The following is a 26,664-nucleotide window of genomic DNA, read 5'->3' on the forward strand; positions in this document are numbered from 1 at the left end:
TTTCGAACGAAATTTCGTGTGCAGAATCGTTGCGAATGCTACAAAAGGCTTATGGGGAATCAGTTTTATCGAAAACTCAAGTTTATGAGTGGTACAAAGCCTTTCAGGACGGTCGTACGACCGTCGAAGACATGCCGCGTTCTGGACGACCTTCGACCTCTACCACCGACGAAAACATTGAAAAGGCAAAGGAAATCGTGTTCAAAAATCCTCATGTGAGGGTTAGAGAGATAGCACGAGAGCTAGGCATCGGTCGTGAGATGGCTCGTTTGATTTTGGTGGACAATTTGTGTATGCGACGTGTCAACGCTCGGCTTTTTCCGATTCACCTCAATTTGTTCCAAAAACACCATCGTGGACAGGTCTCGTTAGACATGCTTGATCGTGCCAATTCCGATCCAACTTTCATGGAACGCATCATAACGGGTGACGAGACATGGGTCTACGAGTACGACATGCAAACAAGCCAACAATCATCGGAATGGAGAGGAAAAGACGAGCCGAAACCGAAAAAACCACGCCAAAGTCGCTCGAAAATCAAGGCAATGCTGATTGTTTTCTTCGATATTCGTGGTGTGGTGCATCATGAATTCGTCCCTGAAGGACAAACAGTCAATAAAGCCTATTATTTGACTGTTTTAAGACGTTTGCGTGAAAATATCCGCCGTAAACGGCCTCAATTGTGGAAGGATAATTCATGGATTTTTCATGACGATAATGCTCCCTCGCACCGAGCCAACATTATCAACGATTTTAAGGCCAAACATTCAATAAATACCATCGAACAGCCCCCGTATTCACCTGATCTTGCACCGTGTGACTTTTTCCTGTTTCCCAAACTCAAATTACCACTCAGAGGAACGCGTTTTGAATCCATAGAAGACGTAAAACAGAATTCGCAGAGGAAACTCAAAGCCATACCGGAAAGCGCCTATAAAAAATGTTTTGATGATTGGAAGAAACGTTGGCATTTGTGTATCGCTTCTAATGGAGCATATTTTGAAGGAGATAAAATAAATATTGATGAAGATAAAGAATTTTGCGTTTTATTAAAATTTCCGGAAACTTATCGGTCACAATGTATAATATTGGTTCGCCACAAAGTCAACAAAATAACCTCACCCCTCTCTCATGAGTTTATCGTTTACTGAACCGAAAAATCAACATCCGCCTTCATATCGCTGTTATATATTCTTTTTAAAGTAATTTAGTTCTTAATTTAACTGAAGTCTTTGCAGATTTTACGGTGATAAGGAAGAGTCTATGGAACATCTATGGAGTTTATAGAACGCCAACTGTGGTGCTCTAGTCCACAGAAGAAACAAAATTTTAATTGCATACCAACTAATGGATGAAGACTTTCGAAAACTTCCTTCGAAGGAGCTGGATCGATTCCTTAAGATACTGAATGTCTAAATACAAATGCATGCACAGTAGATCAAGCTGATCACAGTGCATAGAGGCCTTAGCCTAACCCAAAACCCCCCCATACCATTGACCATTGACCAACTAAAGTCTTTAATTAACAGAACAATTTTTTTAAAAAAATCTGATTGATATTTAACCAAACAGATGAAACGACGTTTTATATTTAAATCTTATTTTAACGAAAGCAATAAACATTACATACTTCATCTATAGGCTTAGTCCTTTAAATCCTTTAAAGCGGATAATTCAAGTGACAAGTTCCTTTGATTTTTCGAAAGAATTGCATTTTTTAAATGGCATAAAATTAAACTTCACAATAACGAAAAATTTTTTTCCTTTTTATGTGAAATTATTTTAAAATTTATTTGATTTATTAAAAAAAATTAACTAAACGCAAGCATAGTGCTCATTTTTACAAGATAACATACATTTTAAACATTTTTGCTTCCATATAAAAAGTTAATTAACATTTTTTAATAGTTATTCTTAATAGAAAAAACATGAAAATAATTTTTAGGAGAGAGTAATTGACTAGTCTTTCTTAATACTCGCTACCCAACACAAACGCCATACCGACTTACCTTATAGGTAAACATTCAATCAATTAACGATTCTTTCAAACAACTACTGTCATAGTTGTGAATCAGAAGAGTAAAAGCAAAATATTACACATTTGGTCTGGAGGTGATTGGCACTTTGATCCACTTTATAATCTACCTTCTTCAAATATCTATTTAAAATCATTAATATAAACTAATATAATATATACTTTGTGTATAAGAATACCAACCAATTACCAATAAAAGAATTGTTCTTATCATTATTATCATATATGTCAGACAGAAGAGTAAGAAAAAATTATTATATATTTGCTGTGATGCTACCTGGCACTTCCCAAAAGAAACATATCTAATTTATGATATCTCTAACTTCAAATAATTATACGAAATCACTAATATAATATAAATTTCATAGGTAAAATACCAACCAGTTATCAATTATGTACTTCTTTCAACAACTACTGTGGTAGCTGTGGAGCAGAAGACAAAGAGCAAGGTATTTCACATGTGATCTGGAGCTGACTAGTACCAACTAGATGCACACATACACTTTACCGTCTCCCTTCTTTAAATATCTATCCAAATTCATTAGTTAAATTTTGTTTCATTAAAACGATTAGCTGGTTTCCGGATTAGAAAGAAGAATATCTTTACTTATCTTCCAATCTGTAATAACGTTATAACAGCGCCATTTCTTTAGCTAGACTATCATTTGGACCTAGGACTGTTAACTTGTTTGCATCTTAAATTCGTACGTCACCAATTACTTCTTTGTCTCATCACCAATTATAAGCGGCGTCCTGATTACGACTCCTCAAAAGTATAGCCAAAGTAATATTTTATCATTTAACAGAAATAATGCCCTCCTAAATATGATAGGCTGAGAGTGAAGGTGAAATCATGTATATTTGGAAGGACAACTTAGGGTCAAGCTATTGCTATCCAATATTCTAAGATAACTTGCCTAGTATTATTTAGTTGCGGTACTTTACACTTAATAACATGGTTCAAACAATGTATCTAAACAAAAATTTGGCCGAAAACTCTATCAGAAATATATTTTATATATCTTAACTTTGGAAACTGAAAAATTAAAATCAATAGAAACTAATTTTAATTTAAGTTATAGGTAATAGTTAGACTTAGCAAGTACAAACAATCACAATGTATAAATTTAATAAATATAAAATATTTGGTGTTATTAATAAATTATAATGATTTATTACTTTTGCGATTAAACTTATATATTATATATTTACGTTTATATATATAGGTATATATTAATGAAACCCCAGAACGGCGATTGTTCTGATCATGGAACGTATGAGATATTAGCAAGCAAAATGCATTAAAAATAAATAAAGCACGACCACAACATACAATACGTTACGAAAATGTCATAGATCTGCAAACTAAAAGAGTAAATGACACACCAGAACACAGTAGTGCGTATGTTGCGGCAAATCGTATTGGAATCGTAACTTCTTTTGCGACAAAGCAAATTTATGTGGCAAAGCATATAATACCATAAAATACAATCGATTATAGTTTTAAAATTGTAGTAATAATTCAATTATAAAAAAGTGAATAAAATGTGTACTCATTCCCATTTATTGTTCCAAGAAAAGGATTAAATTATTGACACTAATTGCGATGCCTCAACATACATCTGACGATGTTACTTGTACGAAAATCAAAAATTTTACTTTATTTTATTATTAAATTAATTAATTATAATTATAAAAACAAATATAATAACATTTATTTATTCCAAAAGTAAAATATTAAATAATAGTTACTCTTTTAATTATTAATGTGATATACAGTATAAGTTATACAGTTTATATTTATTTTGAAAATTAAATATATTGTAAAAATTAAAAATTCAGATACTTAGCGCTTTATAATAGCAATTAAGTGCTTCATAATTGTGTATTACGATAATTTTTCCTGTGAAATGTGACATTACAAGTCAAATATTATCGGAAAGCGTTAAGCTTGACCGTGTGTTTCAATTAATACGTATATATCTGCATGCTGTTAAGTGTCATTTTTTGCATTTTGGGAATAGTTAAACTTATTTTATATATTGAAAAAGCACTATTAAATTTTACTTTATAAAAATAAAATATAAATAAAATAAAAACAAAATTATTGTGCAAATAAATTAATATACGTATCATAACAGTCATTTACAGCAATTAATTAAAAGGCCTGCTCAAGTTGATATTTCCACAGAAATTCAGCACTTTTTGCTGAAACTAGGCAACGCTGAAGCTCATGGTCGCCTAGATATACCTTCGTTAGTATCGTAGCCATGCCTAATTGTTTATAATCTTAAATTTTTAATAAATCTGAATATTCACGCAAAAACATCATTCTTAAATTATTGGGTCACACTTTTTATATATTGCTTTAATTAAAATATCATTTAGATAACAACCCCGGAAGATGACTATATATTGTGGCCATGACAAACAAATGAGTAGTCACGACAATAAAACCTCGTCACAGAGACCAAATTTATATCAAAATTTCTGTCTTTCTCTCATTTGCAATTTTTTAATTTATATTAAAAATAATAACATTTCGAAGTTCACATTTGTCGTGATCATTACTCTCTATATAATAAGTTCTAAATTCATAGTACATATTTATAACATATATATATATATATATAAATATCTGGATAAAAAACTAGTACTATTACTAATTAATTAATCATTTCTTAAAGTTATTTCAGTTTTACTTCTTTGCTTATAAGTTTAATAATTAGATTAATTTTTATATTTAATGATATTTTTATTTTTAAAGGTTGAAACAGTCAGTACGTACTGAAAGAACTTAAGCAGAAACGAAATAAAAATTTTGCTCTACTCTAAAGGCTCAGTTAGTCGGTACGTACGGTAAGAACTTAAGTCAAAGTCAAACTTAAGTCAAAATGCACAACCAACCACACCTGTGTATTTGAAAGGAACGAAATAAACAAAAACAGCGAACTTTATTTATTCCGTTTCTTTGAAATACACAGATGTGGTTGACTGAGCATTTCACTTAAGATTGAGTTCGCTTAAGTTCTTACGGTACGTACGACTAACTGAGCCTTAAGGCTCGTTGTAATAAACAGAATTCACACATTATTGCAACACACCCACCCTCAACAATGTTCAATACACAGATGTGGTTGGTTGTGCATTTCGCTTTAGATTAAGTTCGCTTAAGTTCTTACAGTACGTACCGACTAACTGAGCCTTAGGGCTCGTTGTAATAAATGTAATTCACACATTAATGCAACACAGCCTCCCTCAACAAGATTTCATGAGCGCCAAATAAAAATTTTTAATTCGCTTAAGTAGAAAACCTAATTGAATTTCGCTTAAGTTCGCCGCTTATGTTTGTTTATTTCGTTCCTATCAAATACTCAGTTGTGGTTGATTGTAGATTTCACTTTAACTTAAGTTCTTACGGCACGTACCGACTAACTGAGCCTTCAGCCTTAAACCTTTAAGTGCTTACGGTACATGTCGACTAACTGATCTTTAACCCTTTAGGAAACCAATTTACTACTGTTCAAATAATATTAAATGTAAAAAATAAAAAATTATTTTAATATAATTTTTTGTGATTTTTTAGGCGAATTTTGTTTTAAAACGAGTTGCTTCTATTTAATCATAAATTTTATTTAAATTTATTAATAATTCAATATATCCACCATCTTCGGTGGTCAACTTCAGGAACTTTGTCTTTAACAGTTGATCTATCAACCCACACAATACATAAAAATTAAAATATAATTGAAACTGTTTATTTTATTAAATTAAATTAAATTAATTATTATTATATAAATGTATATAACATATTCTTTAAAAGAAAAAATTGTATTTATTTTATATAAAAATATTTATTTCAGTTTACTCACCACACAATATTTCTCGCTCTTCTTTGAGCACTCCTTCAAGTACAAATGTGCGTATTGCTCAGAGTAATTGAGACAGGGTGTGATAGATCCCACGCCCTCATTATACTGACCACACATATGGCACTTCAGTCCGTCCACTGTGGCGAGACCACAAAGAAGCAAGGCAAGCAATGCAATACAATTCTGATAGGACATGATTCTTGTAGCTGGAGCCATTGCTCTGGCTCTTTGGTTTGTTGCTGTCGATGTTTCGGTTATTGTGGTTTCTGGTGTTGTTGTTATTGCTGCTGCTGCTGCTGCTACTGCTGAATTGTTGTTCTTACTTGTAGTTGGTGACATTATTGTGAGATGTGAATGTTAGTAATGTTATTTTAGGTTTTTTATTATTGCTAAATTGTTTACTTTTTAATGTTATTGCACAATATTGTTTTCTGTTTATATAGGTTCAGTTTATTTATTGCTTTCTTTCTGTTTTTACTGATACGCTCTTCCTGCGCTTGTCACTATCTCTATCGATAACGGTCAAGGACTTTGTCTGTCATAGATTCTGGTTTGAATATTTTTGTTTTTCAACAAATTTATCTGTAATTCTTCTTACCCAAATTTATTGTTATTTTTTATTTATCACTTTTTTTTTGTGCTCTTCTAATATGTTTTATTATCAATTTTTTCTCTGTTTCTCTGTGGTCTTCACTTGATTGTATTATTCTGAAAATGAAAGTTTAGTTTTTGATGTTTATTAAAGTCAAAATAAATAAAATTCAGGCCTTCTTAACTTAAGTATTCGCGATAAAATGTCCTTATTATTATTCTTTTTTTTTTTTTGTTATTACTTAATATTACAATAACTAAGAAATGAATTTTCACGCTTAGGAAAATATTATTTGCAAAGAGCACTTAACCTTGTTGTTAGAGTTTCCAAAAAATAAAAATAAAAAAATATATAAATGTTATTATGGTTTTTTCCGCACTCCTAATAGGATATACTTCAAATTATGTAAAAGCTACTCGTATAATAAATAATAATTTATACATATTTAAGAATATATTCTAGTTGATAAAATGTTAGGGTCCCTTTCCTCACAATATAATAGTGAAGAAGAGAAAAACACCAGGAAAGGGAACTCTTGATCATTTTTACTTGGTTACTATTTCATACATTGTATATAATATTGAATTTAACTTATCTGGTAATGCCAGATAATGCATAGCCTCATATTAAATATTTCGGGAACACAGCTTAGTTTTGATGTCAAAAATCCTAAAGCTTTATTTGGACACTTATGAACACTGACTCTGAGTTTCAAATTTGGCAGGGCACGAATTCAACCATTGGTAATTGCAGTGTCAAAAATTATTTACGAATATTAAAAATTATTTCAAGAACACTGATAATGGGTATTTGGCAATACTGGAAACAGCTATGTGGTCAGCCAAAAATTCAATTAATTAAAATAATATAAAAAGAATTTTTGTTGTTGTAGTTCACTACTCTTCGAAACGTCTCTAGAGCCTTATTTCAATATAAAATCTTAATTTATGTAACTCTCTGCAAAATCAATCATTATTTATTGGTATGTTGAATTAGACATCGATGATATTGAACAATCTGAACGCCTAAATGAAGCTATTAGTTTGAAAATCAATCATACAACATTTCCCAACATATTCCAAACTTATTCACGGTATACCTAGCTTTATATTTCGGAGCTGCTTATTAAGATCTACACAAAAATGCCGTTTACTACTAAAGATAGAGTTTTACTTTACTTTACAAGAAAAGTAAACCAAAACCGATTTTTTCCAGATATTTTTATTAATTAGTTAAGTACACTAACTGAAAATCCATCAAATACCACTAAATCGATTTATTGTCCAAATGACTTGAATCAATTTGATGACAAAACTGTTATAAAATTTATGATAATAAGATTATTATAAGAATAAGATAGATATCTTCACAAAATGCGTTCCAACGTAACCAAGACTTTTTAAAAATAGTTATTTACAGTGAGCCCATAGCATGCAATGGTAAGAAAAATAAAATGATTGAAAGCATAAACATGCTTTTTGTAAGCACTATTTTAACTGATATACGATGTATAATTGTCACATATCATGTATGTTATGGGAAGCGTTACGCTCGGTCATGTATTTAAATTAATATAAATGTATCTCTGTACGGTGGTTAATAGTACTACTCCTTCCCGAGTATTGAAACTTGTTAATCTTATTATATATAATTGAAAAGTGCTATTAATAAAATATAAAAAAAAATAATAAAATAAAAAAATAATAATAATAAAAAGTATCATAAAAAAGTATCATATGATACACTAATTTTAATAATATATTATAGTAATTATGGTTTTAAATTATTGTTATGTATATTCCGGGCAGAAATGGTGAAATAGGTATTATAAAATTTTTACTTATAAGAATATTGTGTATTGTGTAACTTCAGATACAAATTAAGCTGAGCTAAGTTACATATTTATTAAAAGACCAGGAATGACATTAATTGATTGGAAATAGATAATAATTAACTAGTTTGTATTTCTTTTGAGTATTTTTGTGGGTTACGAAAAAATATTAAATTAATTATTAAAAATTGTGCTAATGAAAATGTCATAGGGAATTACTGTGTAATGCAGATTTAGCTTTTCTTAGCTCATAAAAAATCTCTGATGTGTATCAAAATAACCAAAAAAATTTCTTTTATTTTTTCTAGCAATAAATTTCATATATTGCTACTCTTTAAATTTTATTCCTTGATTTTTTTAAAAGAACTTAAAAAACTCTCTTTACAGATTACTTAACAGAATCAAAATATAGCGGTTCTTCTAAAAATTTTATCATGAATAATAATTATAGAATACAAGTACATATGCTTCAGCAAAAATTACTATCTGAGATTATCTAAAATAGAATAAAAGGTACTTCTATCTTCTATGCGAGGAAATAGGTTCAGTTCTTTCATATAGTTTTCATTTGTCTGAATGCAATTTAACGTCTTGATCCTGAAGATATTATTAAGTTTATCGGTAACCCTAATTTTTTTAAATGAAGTTAATAGCTTTATAGATATAATATATTGCTAACCATTTAATTTATATTTCCTAATTTTTTCAAATTTAGTTTAAAGACTCTCTCCAGAGATAGCTTAAAAGAACATATATATATTATATAAATAGAGTTATTTTATATATATTATATTATATGTATTATATTATATATGATATATATTAATATATTTTTAGAAAGGCACCTTCTGGGTAGCCTTATAGATTTTATATATTTGCTGCCCTATAATTTATATTCCATAATTTTTTCAATGGAACTAAAAGAGTCTCTCTAGTTATAGTTTCATACATTTCATTTATTCCGGTTCTTCTGATAATGTTATAATAAATAAAAAGATATGTCTGTGCTTTAAAGAAAATTGCTATCTCAAATTATATGAAACACAGTAAAACGTTCACTAATTATATCTAATCGTGACATTAAATCCAATAAATGGGTTTAGTTCCTTCATTTGGTTTGGAAATGAAGGAACTAAACCCAGAATGTGGGCTGAGGTCTTGTACTTAAGAAGATTGTTCAATTTATCAATAGCTTTAATTTATTCAGGTTAGCTTTGCACACTCTCTCTTGAGAAAGGACAAAAGATCTTATTGGTTGCGTTTTTTTGTATTTATGTTAGAATGAATTATAAAACTAAGTTTGAATAAAAATAACTAACCTTAAAAAATTTTAGTTTATTAGGGTAATAAATAATTGTCCGAGGCCATATGCTTCAGAGGCCCTGTGCTCCTCAAAGAGTTAAAGGAACTAACAACAAATAATTGTGCAATAAACAATGATTTGCAATAAAAATAACTAATATGAGATAGTTTTATTTTTCTGTGTTAATAAAAAATTCCAATTATTAATGATATGTAATTTTAAGCTGATAACATAACGTTTGATTATAATATTAATTGCTCGTTCTTTCAAATAAAACATCACTTATAATTATTTTTGAATAATTATTTTTGAATAACTAATTTTTTGAGACTGCAAGTACCAGGAATTGAATTCATGCCCTGCCAAATTTGAAGCTCAGAGTTAGCGTTCATTAGTTAACTGACCTAATTTTTTGAGACTGCAAGTATCAGAGATTGAACTCATGCCCAGCCAAATTTAAAGCTTAGAGTTAGCGTTCATTAGTCAACTGGCCTAAAGCCGTAATTGACTTGTATGTTCGAAATTGGAGTTTTGTTAATTTACTCCAGAAGTTCATTAACAAATTCACCTGCTGTGTTATATTATAACGAAATCATAATCCAACTATAGAATAATTGTGTTAGTTAATTACAGTTGTTTTTAAATTGTTTAATTAAATATTAAATATTCTTCCTTTTATATAATTCTTGCTTGTGTAGTGATCTTTACTTGGAAGCTCAATACAAGAAAATTATGCTAATTTTACTCTACGATTCGAAAACAGTTTCTTTCACCATAAATAGCTTTAAAATCGAATTTAAAATAAGGTCAGTCAAAAATTCAATTATTTAAAATAATATGAAAATAATTTTTGTTGTTGTAGTTCACTACTGTTCGAATCCTCTCTGGAGCCTTATTTCAATATAAAATCTCAATTTTTATAACTATCATTAATGTTTAATAGGCCGATAAACCTCTAAAATGGGTGTTACATAAAACAACTACTGCAATAGCTGTGTTGATAAGAAGGAAGAGGAACCATCAAATACTAACTTTGTTTTTGTATAGCGCATAACAAGAATGGTTATCCCAAAAATTGTATTTAATTATTCATTTTTAAATTTTTAAATTTTTAAAAAATTTCTAAAAAATTTCTTAATTAATGTAAAATAATATAGAATCCATTCCATCCATTCTACATCCATTCGAGATATAATTTTAACATTGATTAACTTGGCTTAACTTAGCTACTCCAATTTAATTATGAAAATAATAATTTATTGCTTTAATGAGCAAAAATTTTTTAATAATTTCGTTTTTTTTACGTGCTAATTGGTCAACAGTTAAATAACTATTAGTTAATAGTTATTAGTTTTTAGTTCATAATTAACTATTGATCAATTAACGCGTAAAAAAACAAAATTATTATTGAAAATTATAATTAGAAAATATATGTATTACATAAAACAATATAAATTTCTCCATTTAAGTTTCTTTTATTATTATTTTTATTATTATTATTATATGCTTATTAACTCATAGCTTAAGCGAGGCCGCTGATTCTGCCTGCACTTCTAGCGAGCAAAAAACACTCGAAAGGCTGCATGAGTATGCGTAATTTATTTTCTAAACGAATTAATAACACTCATACGCCACCGCAGTTGAAATTTACACATCAAAATGTTTGAAAATAAAAATGAAAATTAAAATAAAGAAAAAAACTCTTATTTCATGAAAATAAATATTTAAAATTTAAATGTCGACTAGAAACTTTTTTAATTGCTTGGCAGCGCAACAACAATTAACAAATTACTTCCGCTTTCCGCGTTGTTTCACCCGCTTTGGTTTGGTTTAATTGAAGAAGATGGAACTGAAATGCACCACAAGCAACTGAAACATTCCAACATTCCATGCTTAACAGTAACACTCACTCACCTATTGAGCTCAGTGCCTGCCACACTGGTTGTGCCTGCCTAGCTTAAGTGACCTTACAGAATATTGCAACCGCAGTTTGGTTTTGGGTGTGGATGCAACCAAGAACTTATCAACTTAGACAAATTAAATAATCTTTTTTCTGTTTTTTGCTAAAGAAAGCAATGCGCTTTATTTGTTTTTAAAAATTTTTTTTGTTACTTTCACAATAATTATTGAAGTTTTTGCTTAAATTAATGTGTATGCGACGGCTAAGTGCAGTTAAGATTTTATTTTTATTTATTTTAATTTTATGAAATATTTGAAAAAAAAAATACTTTTTTTTAAAGAAATATTTACTTTAAACTCAATTATTTATTAATTTAGTTTTTTTTTTTTTGAATTTTTTATTGTTTTTATTTATTTGGTTACAGTATTTTTAATCATTTTTATTTTTTATAATTTTTTAAATTTGAATTTGTAACGGTTTCAAGAGCGGACAAGAACAACACAAAATAACTGCTTAACACTTCACACTTCACTGTTAGAACTGTTCTACTTTTATTGGCTTTAAATGAATTTTCGTTTTGCCTGTGACCGCACGCGTTGAAATCGAAATTTAACTGAACTTCAGTTTGAACTTTTTCCTCTGATTTCTATTGGATCTGCGGATTCGTGTGGTTTCGTATGGCGCACAACAGTGTTGCCGTGCAGCAACAAAAGTACTAAAAATTTTTACAGCATCCAAAGGCATAAGGTTTATATAATATAAAATAAATAAACTAAAATATTATTGACTGTTTTGTATTTTTGTTTTATTTTCCAATAATTATAGTTATATAAATAAATAATTATACATATACTTCTCACGATTAACTGAATTTGCTGCCTATGTTTCAAACAGTATGCATTCTAAACGCTAACGGTCGAAAATTGAATTGGTTGTGATATTAGCTAAATGTGATACAAGTTCCACATACGTTAATATAACTTACCACTAATCGACAGTTTTAATTGTGTTGTATTTAAAGTTTTAGATTCATTGTAAAAAAATAAATCCTACTTTAAAAACCTTATAGAAATTGTCAAACGTTTTTGGCAAGAATTCTTGACCCAGAAATTTGAATTCGTGGTAGGACTCACTAAAACAAAAAAAGTTAACGGCTAAAAACATAATTAACATAAATAACATAATAAAGTCGTAGTGGGACTCACTAAAAAAAACATGTTGACGGCTAATAATGAGCCATATCAGACTGTCGTATCAAAAAGTAAGAGATAAAATATTAGTTCAATATTTTTAAAAGAAATCTGATACTGCGATGGTCTTATAAAAAAATATTCACAGAGTAATAAAAATTATAATTTAAAATAATATTTTCTTATTTTTTCTTTAAAAAAAAAATAAAATATAAAAGGTTTTTCCAACAGAAACAACATTCCGTCACTTAAAATAGGTCCATCTTACTGGAATTTTGACATATTTTAAGATGTTCTATCAAATAAATCACTTCCACGCAAAATTAATATTCTTGAAGATATGAAAATATTCGTTTGCTCAATACTTTTAATTTAATCTACTGGGGCTGTGAAAGCATGATAAAAACAATTTATCATTGTTTTTATTTATAATTATAATTTATTTATTTATAATTAAAAAAATTATTGTTGTTATTTGTCAAAAATCCTAAGAACAGATTAGCGAAATATACAAGCATAAAATAGTTATAATAGTAACTGCTGACAATCCATTCTTATGAACAAAAAAGAAAGAGAACTTTATCGGGAAAGACTACCAAGACTATCACATTTTAAAATGCTGTAACAACCTTAAACGCTTCAAAGATTGCATAGTACAAGTAAAAAAATAACCTTAGAACTATTACGAGATTACTAACCAGTCACTGTAGATTGAATAATCACCTAATAAAGTTAGGAATCAAATCCAACTCAGACTGCAAATACTGTAGAGAAGAGAGAGAAACTATATACTATGTGTTTGGGGAGTGCCCGGCACTGACGCATAAGCGGAAGAAACACCTAGGAGGATATTTCATGGATCATAAAGAAATCCGACTTAAAAAAACACTCTAATCCGATTAAGGGGCACAATAGATCTTTTAGGTCGCAGTGTAGTACTTATTTTCAAATAATTAAAATAACTTCTGAAAAATAAGCCAAAAATTTATTTGTTAAATTTTTAGAGAAAAGCTTAAACTCAAATCAACTCGATAAATAAATTATGATAAACTAAGCTCGTTCTATATTACGTCAATGATCAAAATTTTTTACCACTAATTAAAGTCAGTTTCCCTCTGTGTTTTAAGAAAGCGGTTATGAAAAAATCTTCATTTATCTTTATATTTATTTATTTACATCCTAGCCTTTCAGTTTTTTTTAGAGAGAAAATTTAATCCCCAAGTCCACTTCACACTAAACGGCATTATCACGCTGGTGGGGGAATTACTTACATGAAAAAAAAATTTTTTAATTAAATACTACCCTACACTTTATCAAGAGTTTTAGTCAATAACAATTTAACCAGTAGTTATCTTTCTAAAAAATATTTACTCTACTGAATCCAGAAATTAAGTGTAGACTGCATTATACAGATAATGCTGTTACAGTCTTTTCATATAAATCTATTTTAGATGATAATAAAAATGAATATCAGAAAATTTTTTCTTCGTCAAGTCCCATTTACTGGTGTAAAATCACATACTTATAACCCCACTCTTACCATTTCGCAGGTATTATATGTAAAATCTACTAAATTCCTTAAAACGACCCCAAAGTATTTCTACGTTTTTCATAATTAAACTAAATATATCAAGAAAGACCTACTCTTCATTAACAAATTATAATCCAAAACAAAACATAATAACTTTTTAGTTATTAACAAACAGACACCATTCATATTATCACTGATAACCACGCTATGCACTTGGCCATAAATTACCTATTGTAGGTATATCTGCTGATACAGACATAAAATGTTTATTTACTATATCGAATCGACTATCGCAAAATATCACAAAGCATTTTCAGTATTTATTTTTATTTGATTTATAGATCAAGCAAATAATTTCTTCACAAGATATCAATATTGAATTTCATAGAAAAACACTCAATCCATATTTGCCTCAATCCAATCGATGTAATGTGAAACTTTTGTGTAGACTCCAGGGTAAGGGGCAACTGTACAAGGCTTAATACTCCACGAAACAATACCCAATTGTACTTGGCCATCCAACAACAAAGGACCACCAGAATCACCACTGCATTGTCCCTTGCCACCTTCATCTACTCCACCACAAATCTGATTTTCATTTGTTTTAAAATTATGACGAGTGGCACATTCATCGTCCGAGTAAATCTTTAAGTTCACCTCTTGTAAGTGATTTTGCACAACTCCACCAGTCTAAAGAAACATATTTTAATATTGAATTGAGCCTTTATGTGATCAGACAAATAAACAAGTACTTACAGCATTCAAACCCCAACCAGTCAAAACTCCGGGTGCACCCTCTGGAACTTGTGGAATTTCGAAACCAGCTTCTGGTAAAGTAACTGGTGCCAATGTTCTGTAGTTAAAAGAAAGTTCACCATATAACTCAAGTAAGGCAATATCATGTGCATAATTGGCAGCTGGATTGTAACCTGAGTGGACAATGATTCTTTTAACAGACGCAATATTAGGTCCACTTTTGTTAATATCAGTCACAGAATATTGTATACTAATACTTGCAGCTGTCTTGCCCACTACACAATGCGCTGCAGTTAGTATATAACGTGATGATATAATACTTGACCCACAAGAATGTGAACCAGTGGATCCACGCAATGATACCTGATGATTATTTTAACAAGTAACTATAACATTGACTTCTTCATTTTTCGTGCTAAACTCACCATAAATGGATATTTGGTTATATCGGAGTCGGTTCCATTGACGACACGCGATTGTGGAAAGCTCTTTGCGCTCGCAACCAGAAGCAGACAAGTCAGCACCGTTTGTAGCCACATTTTGATTTCTTCTAATTCACACCGAACGTTGAACTAAAATTTCTGGTCTACGTCTTCACTATTTATTAATGATACAGCCATCGAGTCTATCAAATCTATATGTTGTGATTATGGTAGCGATAAGTATGAGTTATTGTTCCCTGTATTCATACGTAAATTAGATTACAGTTTGTTTTATATTCGTGAGTTTAAATCCGTTAAATTATTGTTCAGTACGTCTAGAAGACAATAAACGATAAGATACGAGTAGCTGGTACCACTCTTAAATTATGGGAAGTATAAATTATTGCTATCAAGGATATTGACTTCTAATGTTATTGATTTTATATAAAATTTATACCTTTTTTTAGCTTTAATAAATTTCTTTTACTAAGAATTAACCATTCTTTACTTGACTTTAACCATTCTTTGTCTCCCCAAGCATGTGATTTGTCCCTCCTCTTATACTACATTACCTTCTATGAACTCTTATTTATTACACAAGAACATCACAATTCGGCAGTATGAAGACAATATTATAATTATTTAGTAAGCTCCAAAGATGAGATTTGCAGTGCGCGCGTTTACACTATCAACATTAACTTAACAAAGTACGGCAATTAAATGTACAGCAATTAGTGTAATTTTTCATACAAAATCCATTCAATATCAAAAAAACAAAATGTTATCGATAAATGTAAGTGTAAACATAGGCTTAAGACAAAGCTTGATAAGGATAATTATTTCTTTAAAATATATGTTTAATGTTTATTAGTATTTTTCTATACCGCAATGCCTAAACTGACCAGATTTGAACATTTGTAAGTGAACTATTTAATAATATCTTGATTCTTCATATGTAAGTGAGCTCATGCATAATTGCTGAGTTGCCCTAATTTGTTTGCTTCCACCTATTGCTGGAGTTCAAGCATATAGCAAGCATATAGCAGGCATGAGTATTGTCTGGATGTCTAGGATGTTAACAAGAAAAAAGTTCAATATCTTGTAAGGCTCAGTAAGATGTAAGACTAATGGCTACATCAGCCAATCTCTGGTTTTTCTTCATTGATTTGAGATGTAATTCTTTGCCTGATTGGTACCATCAGACAACAGAACCATATAGAAAAAGTCATCTAACTTTAATTTTGTAAATCAAATGCGTAGTTTGAAGACTCATTCCATTCCAATGATTTGTTTAAAAGAATGCCATGTAATTAAGCAAGAGTATTTTGACATTGATTTCATTGATAATATCCTATCCAATAAAATGCATTAGAATTTGGCACTAACTGCTGTTTTGAGTTTCTCTCCATTAAGGAATACATTATAATATTAGGCTTTTATTTACAAATAGATACCCGTTACCGGGTTTCGGCCAGACGACTAGTCGCCTCGGTTGCATGCGTTTCTTTCCAATCTTATACATTAAACTTGATTAGTGTTCTGTCAACGTTATAACACTATCGGAGGTACGATATTCTCCTACATCTTTTCTTCAACTGGCTTTCACCCATGCTTAAGATATAACCAAGTCTCCTAAAACGCTAGATTTTTTTTTTATTGAAGTCAATGTCGTGGTAAACTTTGTACAGGTCATAAATGAATTATGACAACCCCCGTTAACTCGTAAAGGTGTTAGTAGATATTTATATTTTTTATAAATGCATATATCGAATCAAGTCACACTTTATCTGTCAAATAATATAAAACAGCTGTCAATTTAAGTGTAATTTTACTACTCTGGCAAAATGTCAAGAGTGTTATAAATCAATCTCGAGTGCTATGCATATTTATTCATTTTCACCAATCGAAAATGAAAATTGCACTAAAGCGCGGTGCAGACTACTATTTTTGAGTGATATTGAAAGAAATTTGAGCAAGAGAGAGCGCAACTTGAATAACATATAAAAATGATAGTCTGCACCAAGCTTAAAATTATTTTGATTGAAAAAGTTAACCCAGATTTAACAATCGAAAACGCCATATATTAAGTCTGTTCCACGAGTTACTCGTAGTAAAACTCAAGTAAAACACAAGTAAACTACAAACTGAGAGCGTAACACAAATAAAGTGCCAAATCACACTTTTAACAGAGATCTTCATGGAACAGCTTTGTGTAAAGTCTAGTGAGAACACCAGAGTCGCGCAAATAAACAATACAAAAATTTAAATTTAAACCAAAACAGCTGATTCACACATCACACAAATTTTACTTGAAATAAAATGTACGAGTTAAGTCTGTGTATTATTTTCAATTTTCGACAAGGATGTTACGCTCTCTCAAATGCTATCATTTGCTGGTGAAACGCACTTGTGTATACACAGTGTTATGCAAAGTTACTACGAGTAGCTCGTGGAGCAGATCTATTTTTAACCAAGACTTCAACCACAATTGCAGTAAAATTTGAAAACAAAAATGCTTCATCTAGTCAACCTGTGGTTGAACATCATAAACAAATGTTCATTAAACGCAGCCAATACTTTGACGTTTCTCCGAATTTCATTCATATGAATTTTTAGTTATTGTTGGTTTTGTTTTGGTTTTTATTTGTATATAATTTAAAATAATTAATTTGTGATATTTATTAAATAAAATAAATGTGTAAGTATGTCATTACCACGTATAACTGACTATGAAATATTAGATAAATTGGGTGTTGGTAGCTATGCTACCGTTTTTAAAGTGCGTCACAAGGTATGTATAAGAAAAATGTCCTTTTGTGGTAAAAATTATATAAACCATTAACTTAATCTATAAATTTTCAGCAAAATAAAACATTTCATGCCATAAAATGTGTGGAAATGTCAAAGTTATCGCACAGTTCACGTGAAAATCTTGTTACCGAAATACGTCTGCTACGCTCATTAAACCACAAATATATTGTGGCTTTACAGGATTTTTTCTGGGACGAGAAGTAAGTAAACTAAGAATATAATTAATTCTAATTAACTTTTTAATATGATTTTAGAAACATATACATCGTTCTAGAATACTGCAATGCAGGCAGCCTTTACAATTTTATACATTCAAAGAAATCACTGCCAGAATCGACATGCAAGTACTTTTTGCGTCAATTGGCACTTGCGGTGCAATATATGCGCACTAACGATATCTCGCACTTTGATTTAAAGCCGCAAAATTTATTATTGACACGCAATCCGAATGTTGTATTAAAGGTGGCAGATTTTGGGTGAGTCATAGTAGATTAGTTTTAAAGTTATTATCTTTAACGCTTATCACTAATTATAGTTTTGCACAACATTTAAAATTGGGTGAAATAAATCAGCAACTAAAAGGTTCGCCCTTATATATGGCGCCAGAGATTGTACGTAAAAAGCAGTATGACGCCCGTGCTGATTTATGGAGTATTGGTGTTATATTGTACGAATGCCTTTTTGGCAAAGCACCTTATTCATCGAAAACTATCGAAGAGTTGTTAATGCGCATACGTAACGCTGAGAAAATTTGTATACCGACAAATGCACGCATAAGTAATGAATGTCATGACCTGCTAAGTAGGCTGTTAAAACATGATCCTGCCAAGCGTATAACGTTCGAAGAATTTTTTGCGCATCCATTTCTTGATCTCAAAACTTTCCCATCGGAAAAGACATTAGAAAAAGCAATAGAACTAGTTACCAAAGCTGTGAATTATGATGAGAATCGTGATTATAAAGAGGCTTACTATTTATACTGCAGCTCTTTGCAATATTTTGTGCCGTTGATAACAGAAGAAGCTGATGCCAATAAGCGTTTAGCCTTGCGAAACCGAGCCTTGAAATACTTACAGCGTGCAGAAGAAATAAAAAATGTTTTAATTGAAGATGAGTTTAAAGCAGCTGCACATCGTAAGAGTGTCAATGTAGACACACAAGTTTGTGCCAGTTCTAGTACTGGAGCACAAACAACTTCTTTAGCTGATGTTATAGAGCCTGATACACGCTACAAGCAGTTGTGTGAGTAAATATACACAATTTTAATTGAAGTTAATGTGTTATTGTTTCTTAACTAAAATATTATTCTTGTTTAAATAGTTGCAATGTCTAACTCTAGTCCGCAATTAAAAAATGCACTTGAAATTGGCAGGCAGGGTGAGCTGTATTTGTACGAGCGAAAATTTGAAACCGCGCTTGAGTCGTACACAACAGCCTTAGGTATTTTAGTGCAGTTCATGAACAATGAACCTAAAGGTGAACGCAGAAATTTATTACTGCAGCAGGTATGTATATATCATATCAATTCCATTATATATATTTAAGTTAATATAACGCATTTTAGATTGAATTTTGGATGAAGGAAGCTGAAAGCATTAAGAGTATTTTGTCTGCTAAGGAAATGGATGATGAGCAAAAAATATCTTCGGTACGAAGTTGTTCAATACAGTAATAAGTACATAAAAAATTTATATATATACAAAATTTTATATTCTATCGATTGTAGAACTTAAAAATTATTAAATCATATCTAATATATAAAAAATGTTAAACTTTTTGCAGCTTTATATAAATCATTATATGTATGGTTATATAATTCAACACAAATATAATTTAAATGTTAAGAAATCTGTTATTGGAAGCGTCCCCTCAAGTATTTAGATCAAGACATGACAATTTTATTATTTAAGTGTTTGAATAGTTGTTGATTTTTATGCTATTTATAAGTTTTAATTTAAAATATTTTATTAATTACCAAAAATTGTTAAATATTACTTACACATATATATGCTTCATTCCATTTGTTTTTAATTCGCATTTCATTTATTTTATTTCAAAAATATACTTAAATTAATTGTACTGTTTTTTATCTATTGCTATTTTTTTATTATAAAAACAATTTTATAAATTGTGTACAATAATAATATAAGAAAAATAAATTATATAAAAAAGAAAATGTTAAACATGTTTTTATGCAATATTGCGCTTTTATTTGCTTTAAAGTAATTAAAAAGAAATTGTAATAAATAGAATTAATAGTAAAAAAATGTATATGAAAGTATATATTTGCGGAATACATTTTCTTTAGACTATTATCAAATAAAATATTTACAAAAATCTTTTTTTAAATAATTTTTCATAGTAATTTTTAATGCATTCAAAACTTCTTTCTATTTCGTATCACAGCTCTCATACCGATGATTCTACTACATTGTGTTTGTAGTAATCCAAATGATTTGTAGATTAAAAAATTTGTATTACAAGATAAATATTGACTTTAAGTAGGTGCAAATTGAATCTAGTCCAGATCGATGTAAACTAGCCTTGTCACTTTAACAAGATCTAGCTATAAATCAAAACGACTCCAATAGGGATATCATTTTGGACATTGAAATACGTGACATCATTATAAGTAGAGCTAGAGGACCCATTTAAACATAAAAAGTAACTGTTTAGCTCGTTGCTATATCATGATCTTAATTAGAATGAGAATTCTTACCAGATGTGAAAGGCTTCTTTCAGCCGAGCCATTCCTTATAGCCTGAATTTAATTTTATCAGCGTTCATAAATTTTTAAGAGTTCTTTATTTTACTGTTATTACTGTTAACTTATTGAATATTGAAATACTTCTATTTTTATTTTAATTAACTATGTGCTAATTATCAATACTACCTCCAAAATCTTCCCGTTTTATCGGCATTTATATTTTTCTTTCATCTAAGTGCTTGTATTTTCAATATATTTTCTTCCTAGATTTTTCATAATTTTCTTTCTTCCTAAAATTTTTATAAGTCTGAGCTAAATCATATATACAGAATACCAAGAATAAAGATACAGCTTTTTGTTATAAAGTTTTATTCTTTTCTAATTTTTTATAAAATTTATAAACATTTATAAAAACATCTGCAAAATTACACAAATATAAATATATATATATTCTATTATAAAAAAAAAATTAAGAACACGTAAAAAATGGACGGATTTGTGTTACATCAGATTCGAGATACATATATAGATACTTATGATAATTGCTAAAATTGTGAATACATATTTCGTTCAGATTATATAAGGCACTGATTTGCTTAAACTAATTTTTATATATACTTAAATGTATATACTTTTGTATATAAAATAGATATGGAATGTGCAAAAGATTTTTTAAAATTTTGTTAATAAAATAACAATTACAAATTTAGAATTTTCAACAATTATTAATGTAGCAACTCATCTTAAGCTGCATTGCAAATTACTATTATTATTTTAAACTAATATATATTATGGATTGTACATAGTATATAAACTTATAATTAATTCGTTTAACTTAGATTTACATATATGCAGTAGTAATTAAAAAATAATATGTATATTTTTTATTTTCAAATGACAAAAGATTGTAGAACGTATTTAAACGGTTTGAAATATAGAATTAAATATAGAGAATGCATCAATTCGAAATTGTGTAAATAACATTATGATTGTACTCGCTACAATCATATTCGAACATTAAAATGCTCAAAGCTTCCACATCAAAATTCACAATACTCGTTAAGAGTTCCACCATTTATAAGAATATTTCTACAAAAACGGTGTGACTACAATAACTATTATTGTAATATAAATAACTTATTGTTTATGTTAAATTTTGTTTTGTGTATAATTTTTGAATGAGAAAATAATGGAATGCATAAATATTTCTGATTCTTTTCACGGAGAGCATATACAATATTAAAATTAAATAACCTATAACTTATAATTGGTATACATTATTTTGTTGATGATGCTTCCTTTGTTTAATATTCTTTTTGATCTAACTTTGACTTTGAGATATATACTACTGACATATTTTGAAATAATTTTTTTTGTTTTCGAATTTAACCCACTGGCATAGTAGAGACAGTGCTATGAGGTGTAGTTGGACGGGAACCTGCTAATGAATTAGCAGCAGAAGCATGTAACGAAGCCATTGTGCCCATCTATAAATTATATAAATTAATTATTTATTTTAAACTTATAGCATATAAACATATTCTTACCCTTAAATGTGCCAAATCCTCTAATTTAGTCAAATTTGTCAACTCTAAGAACAAAGAGTACACAACACACCAACCATATATTGATATAATGAGAAAGAGGCTCCAAAGGAATACCATCATAACGTTATAAACAAAATACAAATCATTTACGATGGCAAAGAATATTAATGCTAAACTCCGCCAAATGGTAAACACTGCAAAGGACCAAAGCCAAGGCATCACTTTACGTTCATATTCCTGTAATATATATTTGTTTTTATTAGTTAGATACATAACATGAGTTTATAGATAAAGTAGGATATTATGAAAAGAAATATTTTGCCAATTTCAAAATTAAATTAATTTAATCGTTTAAAATGAATTATGATTATTATACAGAATGACATTAAGGTAAGTATCGTACCGGCATCGTAACGTATTTATTTTGTTTTTGTCCTTCTTTACGTTGCTTTGAAAATTAATAATAATGATTTAATTATATGAAGAATGAGTGTTAATTAGAAAAAAACATCTTAGGTGTAGAATATATAAAATCATATATATAATAATATACATGTATGTAGTATGTACAAATAAAATTATAATATAAAACATGCAAACAATATGAGTTCCTGAACAAATAAATAGTTTTATAATGCAGTCTATTTTGTGATAATTTGTTCATATAAAAACAAAAGTTACTTATGAGAATAAAAAAAAAATAATTCATATAATATTATATAAATAACTTAGAATTATTAAAATGCTGCTAAATAAATATAATAAAAATTATAATTAATGTTTTTATAATTATTCGGAAAACAAACTTACTTTTCTTAAAGCAATCACAAGTAAAATACTAGTAAATAATACTATAAAGCCCAGTATTAACGAAAATAAAGCAAATACGATTAGCATGTTACGCACTGAAAAGAAAAAAAATTTATAATTACTTTTATATATACTATTATTATATACTATATTAGTTTACATATGTAATCTATATTTATAAAAAACTTTAAAAAAAATTGAAATCACATACGATTTTGTAATTCAGATCCTTTCAAACTATGATTAGGTTAGATTAAGTTACACCAGCGATCCCAAGGATCCACTTATGCCTATAGGCCCATTGTGTTACCGTATAATTAAAAACCCAAGGTTTATAACCACTTAGAACCTTTGGCAAAGCTTATAAAAATATAATTAACAGAGTACTTATTAATATGCATCGTAAAGCACAAAGTTTATAAATGCGAAATAAAGTTTAATCTTTCGTGTAAAGCCTCAGTTACTCGGTACGTACCGTAAGAACTTAAGCGAACTTACGAAACCCACAACCATTCATATCTGTGTATTTCGCTTTGACTTAAGTTCTTACGGTACGTACCGATAAACTGAACCTTTTAATTTTCATTTTGAAAGTTTTCGTTATATTTTTTGTTATCACTTTTAATGGGAAAAGAAAAAGGAATACGATTACAATGTGTGCTACAACATGAGGAATTACATAGCCAGCAGTTGAGTTTTACAAATATAAAAATCAATTCTTTAAAAATACCTGTGGAATTGTGTAACCAGCAGTTGGGTTCTACAAATATTAGAATGGGTTCTTTATGAGATTATGAATATACCCAGTGGAACTAGTAGTTCTAACATGATTAAATGGTTCCAGCAGTTGTGATATACAGAGTACTTCTAACCAAATGGAATAAATGCAGCATAGATATCATTAACTAAGAACGGACAAAATATGACCACACTTCAATTAACCGTATCCGCTAAAAAATGTTAAGTCCATTCTGTATGCGAATTGCTTCTAGCAATGACTGTGATAGTCATCTTTTATTAGAAACGGTGTATTCTAATATCACAAGGAAGATAAATTAAATTGGGCTACACTAAAATAAATTTACTTTATGACATACTACAAAAACAACGTAAGCTTTCAAATAGACTAATTAAATGCATTATTAAAGGAACAACTGTAAGTAATCATATCATATCATTTTTGATATGAATAAATAAGAAAATGAATAATGAATGAATAAGAAAAAGTCTGGCTGTGTAATTCAGTTGACTTGTAAAAATATGTCCTACGCTAGAAACTTGAATATTTCTTTTAATTAATTTTGTCTATGTTGTGTAAAAGATGAAAATCGTGCCTAAAATTTACATTTGCACTGACCAGCACAAATGCAACATAGATTAGAAATATTAAAGACTTACACTCCACAAGAATTTACTAAAAATGATTTTAAGACCTCTAAGTTTTATACTACAAGCTAAGAGCCTTTAGTGGATGCCTAGAATTACCGCAGTAATGTAACTTAACTTTTCAAATATTGTGATTAGAAAAATTTGTTTAAAACATTATACTCACCATGTTTATTGCCAACATAAACGAATTCATACGATATTATATAGTAGCCATAATGCGTTGAGCCCGGCGCAGCCATAGCCAAAGAATAGATATCAAATATTGAGGTGCCAATGGTAAATAAAGCTAAAAACTAAAACAAAAATTGACCGATGAATATATTTTTAGAAATATATTGCACATTACACTTACTATGGCAAAGAGCCCAATAAGCATGGAACTCTTTTGTATGTCAATATACTGATTATTCTGCAATATGGGTCGTTGATACCAAGGAATACGCACGGAACGTGTTGAACGGGACTTTATGGAATGTAGATTTGTTGATGATCTATAATAAAATTATAACATTTTTCATTTGCCGAAAAACAAAACATAATTCATAATAAAAATACCTCCCAGTGGTATGTGAATACACAGACGGATTGGAACGATAAGTTGATGGAGTTTTACGACCGTAATTCATATTGAAGCCTTACAATTTCACTTGAATATCGTTAGATTTAAAAATTGTGTGCAGTGATAAATTTATTTCTAAATAAAATTATACTTTTTATATAAATTGATTCGAAATATTTTAGTTTTAATAATGTTGTTTATGATTCAATTAATTTGTATGGGCGTTGTCGTTGCGTTGTACGCGCCCAACCTGTGTTATAATAACTGCAATAACTGAGAGTAAATTATTATTATATTTATATTCTTTAACGTTATTTTCAATAAAGATATAAATAAATTGTAATAAATATTTTATATTATTTATTATATACACAAAAAAGTTCTTACAATTTTTATAATTTGTTGTGACCAACGAAAGAAATGGAGAAAAAAACTAAACCACAAAAACACTACACAGCCAAATGTCACAACATTGTTATCGATATATGCAATCGATAACAAAGCTGACTTTTAAGCTACGCTGTAGTTTTTATCAAGCACATTCCTCCACTGTTGAAACATTTTGCATACGTTATTTTAAATAAATTGTTTAAATAATTAAATAGAACTTGGAATTTAAAATATTGAGTTTAAGAGACACCAAAAGCCTAAACAACATATAATTGTAAAAATAATAATTGTAAAAATAATAATAATTGTTTCATGGTACATTAGGACGAATGACATCCTCAGGGACCTCAAGATTGATCCCATCAAAAAATACATAAAGGATAGAGGCTTAGAATTATTTGCGAAAACTGCAGACTTACCAACACCGCGTTATCAAATCTCAGAATGGTTACAGGCTCCTTGGGGAGGTATGCAGATCTGAGGTCAATTATTGCTTAGTCTGATGAAGTGTTAAACAATAATCCAGTCAAGGCGTAAAGAGGGGTTTTAAAAATACCTCGAGTTAAGAAAGAGTAAAAGTGCTTAAGCGCACTGGCTCAATTAGAAATAAATAAATACAAATAAAAATATAAATAAATATAAATAAAAATATAAATAATATATAAAAATAAATAAAGTTTAAATTTAAATATTAAAGCCAAATAAAAAATGCATTAATTTAGATATAGATTTATTTTATTTTAATAGATTAAACGATAATGAAAAATTCCTAGAAATGAAGAACGCAACCAATGGAATGGCTTTAAAATATCATTATTATTATATACATTCAAACTTCCATAACTGGAAGTTCAATTTTGCAAAGACAAGGTTCGACTTATGGAGACTTCGAGTTAGAGAATTTTTTTTTTTTTTTGAAAGAAACTAGAATTACATTTTAAGGTATTTATTCATTTGCAATCAAATAAAGCTAAGAAGTTATAGTAAAGTAAACAATTCAGAAATTAGAATTTGGGACT

At 29.0% G+C, this 26,664-nt stretch overlaps 4 protein-coding genes across 5 annotated transcripts; 1 reads left to right on the forward strand and 3 right to left on the reverse strand.

The window, feature by feature from the left end:
• Nucleotides 1-5,889: 5,889 nt before the first annotated feature.
• Nucleotides 5,890-11,779, reverse strand: LOC119676443. The gene is made up of 2 exons (XM_038087683.1): nt 11,548-11,779; nt 5,890-6,615 (listed from the first exon to the last, which is right to left on the reverse strand). The coding sequence occupies exon 2, from the start codon at nt 6,244-6,246 to the stop codon at nt 5,890-5,892; it is 357 nt and encodes a 118-aa protein (XP_037943611.1). The 5' UTR covers nt 6,247-6,615; nt 11,548-11,779.
• Nucleotides 11,780-14,561: 2,782 nt separating this feature from the next.
• Nucleotides 14,562-15,593, reverse strand: LOC119682643 (chymotrypsin-2-like). Its single transcript, XM_038096130.1, has 3 exons — nt 15,436-15,593; nt 15,011-15,373; nt 14,562-14,944 (listed from the first exon to the last, which is right to left on the reverse strand). The coding sequence occupies exons 1-3, from the start codon at nt 15,547-15,549 to the stop codon at nt 14,651-14,653; spliced, it is 771 nt and encodes a 256-aa protein (XP_037952058.1). The 5' UTR covers nt 15,550-15,593; the 3' UTR covers nt 14,562-14,650.
• Nucleotides 15,594-18,063: 2,470 nt separating this feature from the next.
• Nucleotides 18,064-20,139, forward strand: LOC119684180 (serine/threonine-protein kinase ULK3-like). The gene is made up of 7 exons (XM_038098152.1): nt 18,064-18,223; nt 18,295-18,443; nt 18,498-18,719; nt 18,779-19,485; nt 19,564-19,748; nt 19,808-19,891; nt 20,026-20,139. The coding sequence occupies exons 1-7, from the start codon at nt 18,137-18,139 to the stop codon at nt 20,122-20,124; spliced, it is 1,533 nt and encodes a 510-aa protein (XP_037954080.1). The 5' UTR covers nt 18,064-18,136; the 3' UTR covers nt 20,125-20,139.
• A 1,561-nt stretch (nt 20,140-21,700) lies between these two features.
• Nucleotides 21,701-25,712, reverse strand: LOC119685784. 2 transcript variants are annotated; one of them, XM_038100164.1, is made up of 7 exons: nt 25,643-25,712; nt 25,252-25,390; nt 25,049-25,187; nt 24,860-24,989; nt 23,308-23,402; nt 22,498-22,734; nt 21,701-22,437 (listed from the first exon to the last, which is right to left on the reverse strand). In XM_038100164.1, exons 2-7 carry the CDS (start codon nt 25,320-25,322, stop codon nt 22,336-22,338), a joined length of 774 nt encoding a protein of 257 aa, XP_037956092.1. In that variant the 5' UTR covers nt 25,323-25,390; nt 25,643-25,712; the 3' UTR covers nt 21,701-22,335. The 2 variants fall into 2 exon arrangements, with proteins under 2 accessions (XP_037956092.1, XP_037956093.1); XM_038100165.1 differs by having other exon boundaries at nt 25,252-25,528; nt 25,643-25,701.
• Between the last annotated feature and the right edge of the window lie 952 nt (nt 25,713-26,664).

This window comes from Teleopsis dalmanni, chromosome 2 (genome assembly GCF_002237135.1).
Source record: "Teleopsis dalmanni isolate 2A chromosome 2, ASM223713v2, whole genome shotgun sequence".
Lineage (NCBI taxonomy): Eukaryota > Metazoa > Arthropoda > Insecta > Diptera > Diopsidae > Teleopsis > Teleopsis dalmanni.

Excerpts from the sequence above, each read along its gene's own strand:
- LOC119684180 (XM_038098152.1), top strand. The coding sequence starts at position 18,137 with ATGTCATTACCACGTATAACTGACTATGAAATATTAGATAAATTGGGT. Across the intron at positions 18,720-18,778 it reads TTAAAGGTGGCAGATTTTGG|TTTTGCACAACATTTAAAAT; the intron begins GTGAGTCATAGT and ends CACTAATTATAG. Across the intron at positions 19,486-19,563 it reads TACACGCTACAAGCAGTTGT|TTGCAATGTCTAACTCTAGT; the intron begins GTGAGTAAATAT and ends TTGTTTAAATAG.
- LOC119676443 (XM_038087683.1), bottom strand. The coding sequence starts at position 6,246 with ATGTCACCAACTACAAGTAAGAACAACAATTCAGCAGTAGCAGCAGCA.
- LOC119685784 (XM_038100164.1), bottom strand. The coding sequence starts at position 25,322 with ATGAATTACGGTCGTAAAACTCCATCAACTTATCGTTCCAATCCGTCT. Across the intron at positions 25,188-25,251 it reads TATTCACATACCACTGGGAG|ATCATCAACAAATCTACATT; the intron begins GTATTTTTATTA and ends ATTTTATTATAG. Across the intron at positions 22,735-23,307 it reads TTGTGATTGCTTTAAGAAAA|GAATATGAACGTAAAGTGAT; the intron begins GTAAGTTTGTTT and ends TATATATTACAG.
- LOC119682643 (XM_038096130.1), bottom strand. The coding sequence starts at position 15,549 with ATGTGGCTACAAACGGTGCTGACTTGTCTGCTTCTGGTTGCGAGCGCA. Across the intron at positions 15,374-15,435 it reads TAACCAAATATCCATTTATG|GTATCATTGCGTGGATCCAC; the intron begins GTGAGTTTAGCA and ends AATAATCATCAG. Across the intron at positions 14,945-15,010 it reads CTGGTTGGGGTTTGAATGCT|ACTGGTGGAGTTGTGCAAAA; the intron begins GTAAGTACTTGT and ends ATGTTTCTTTAG.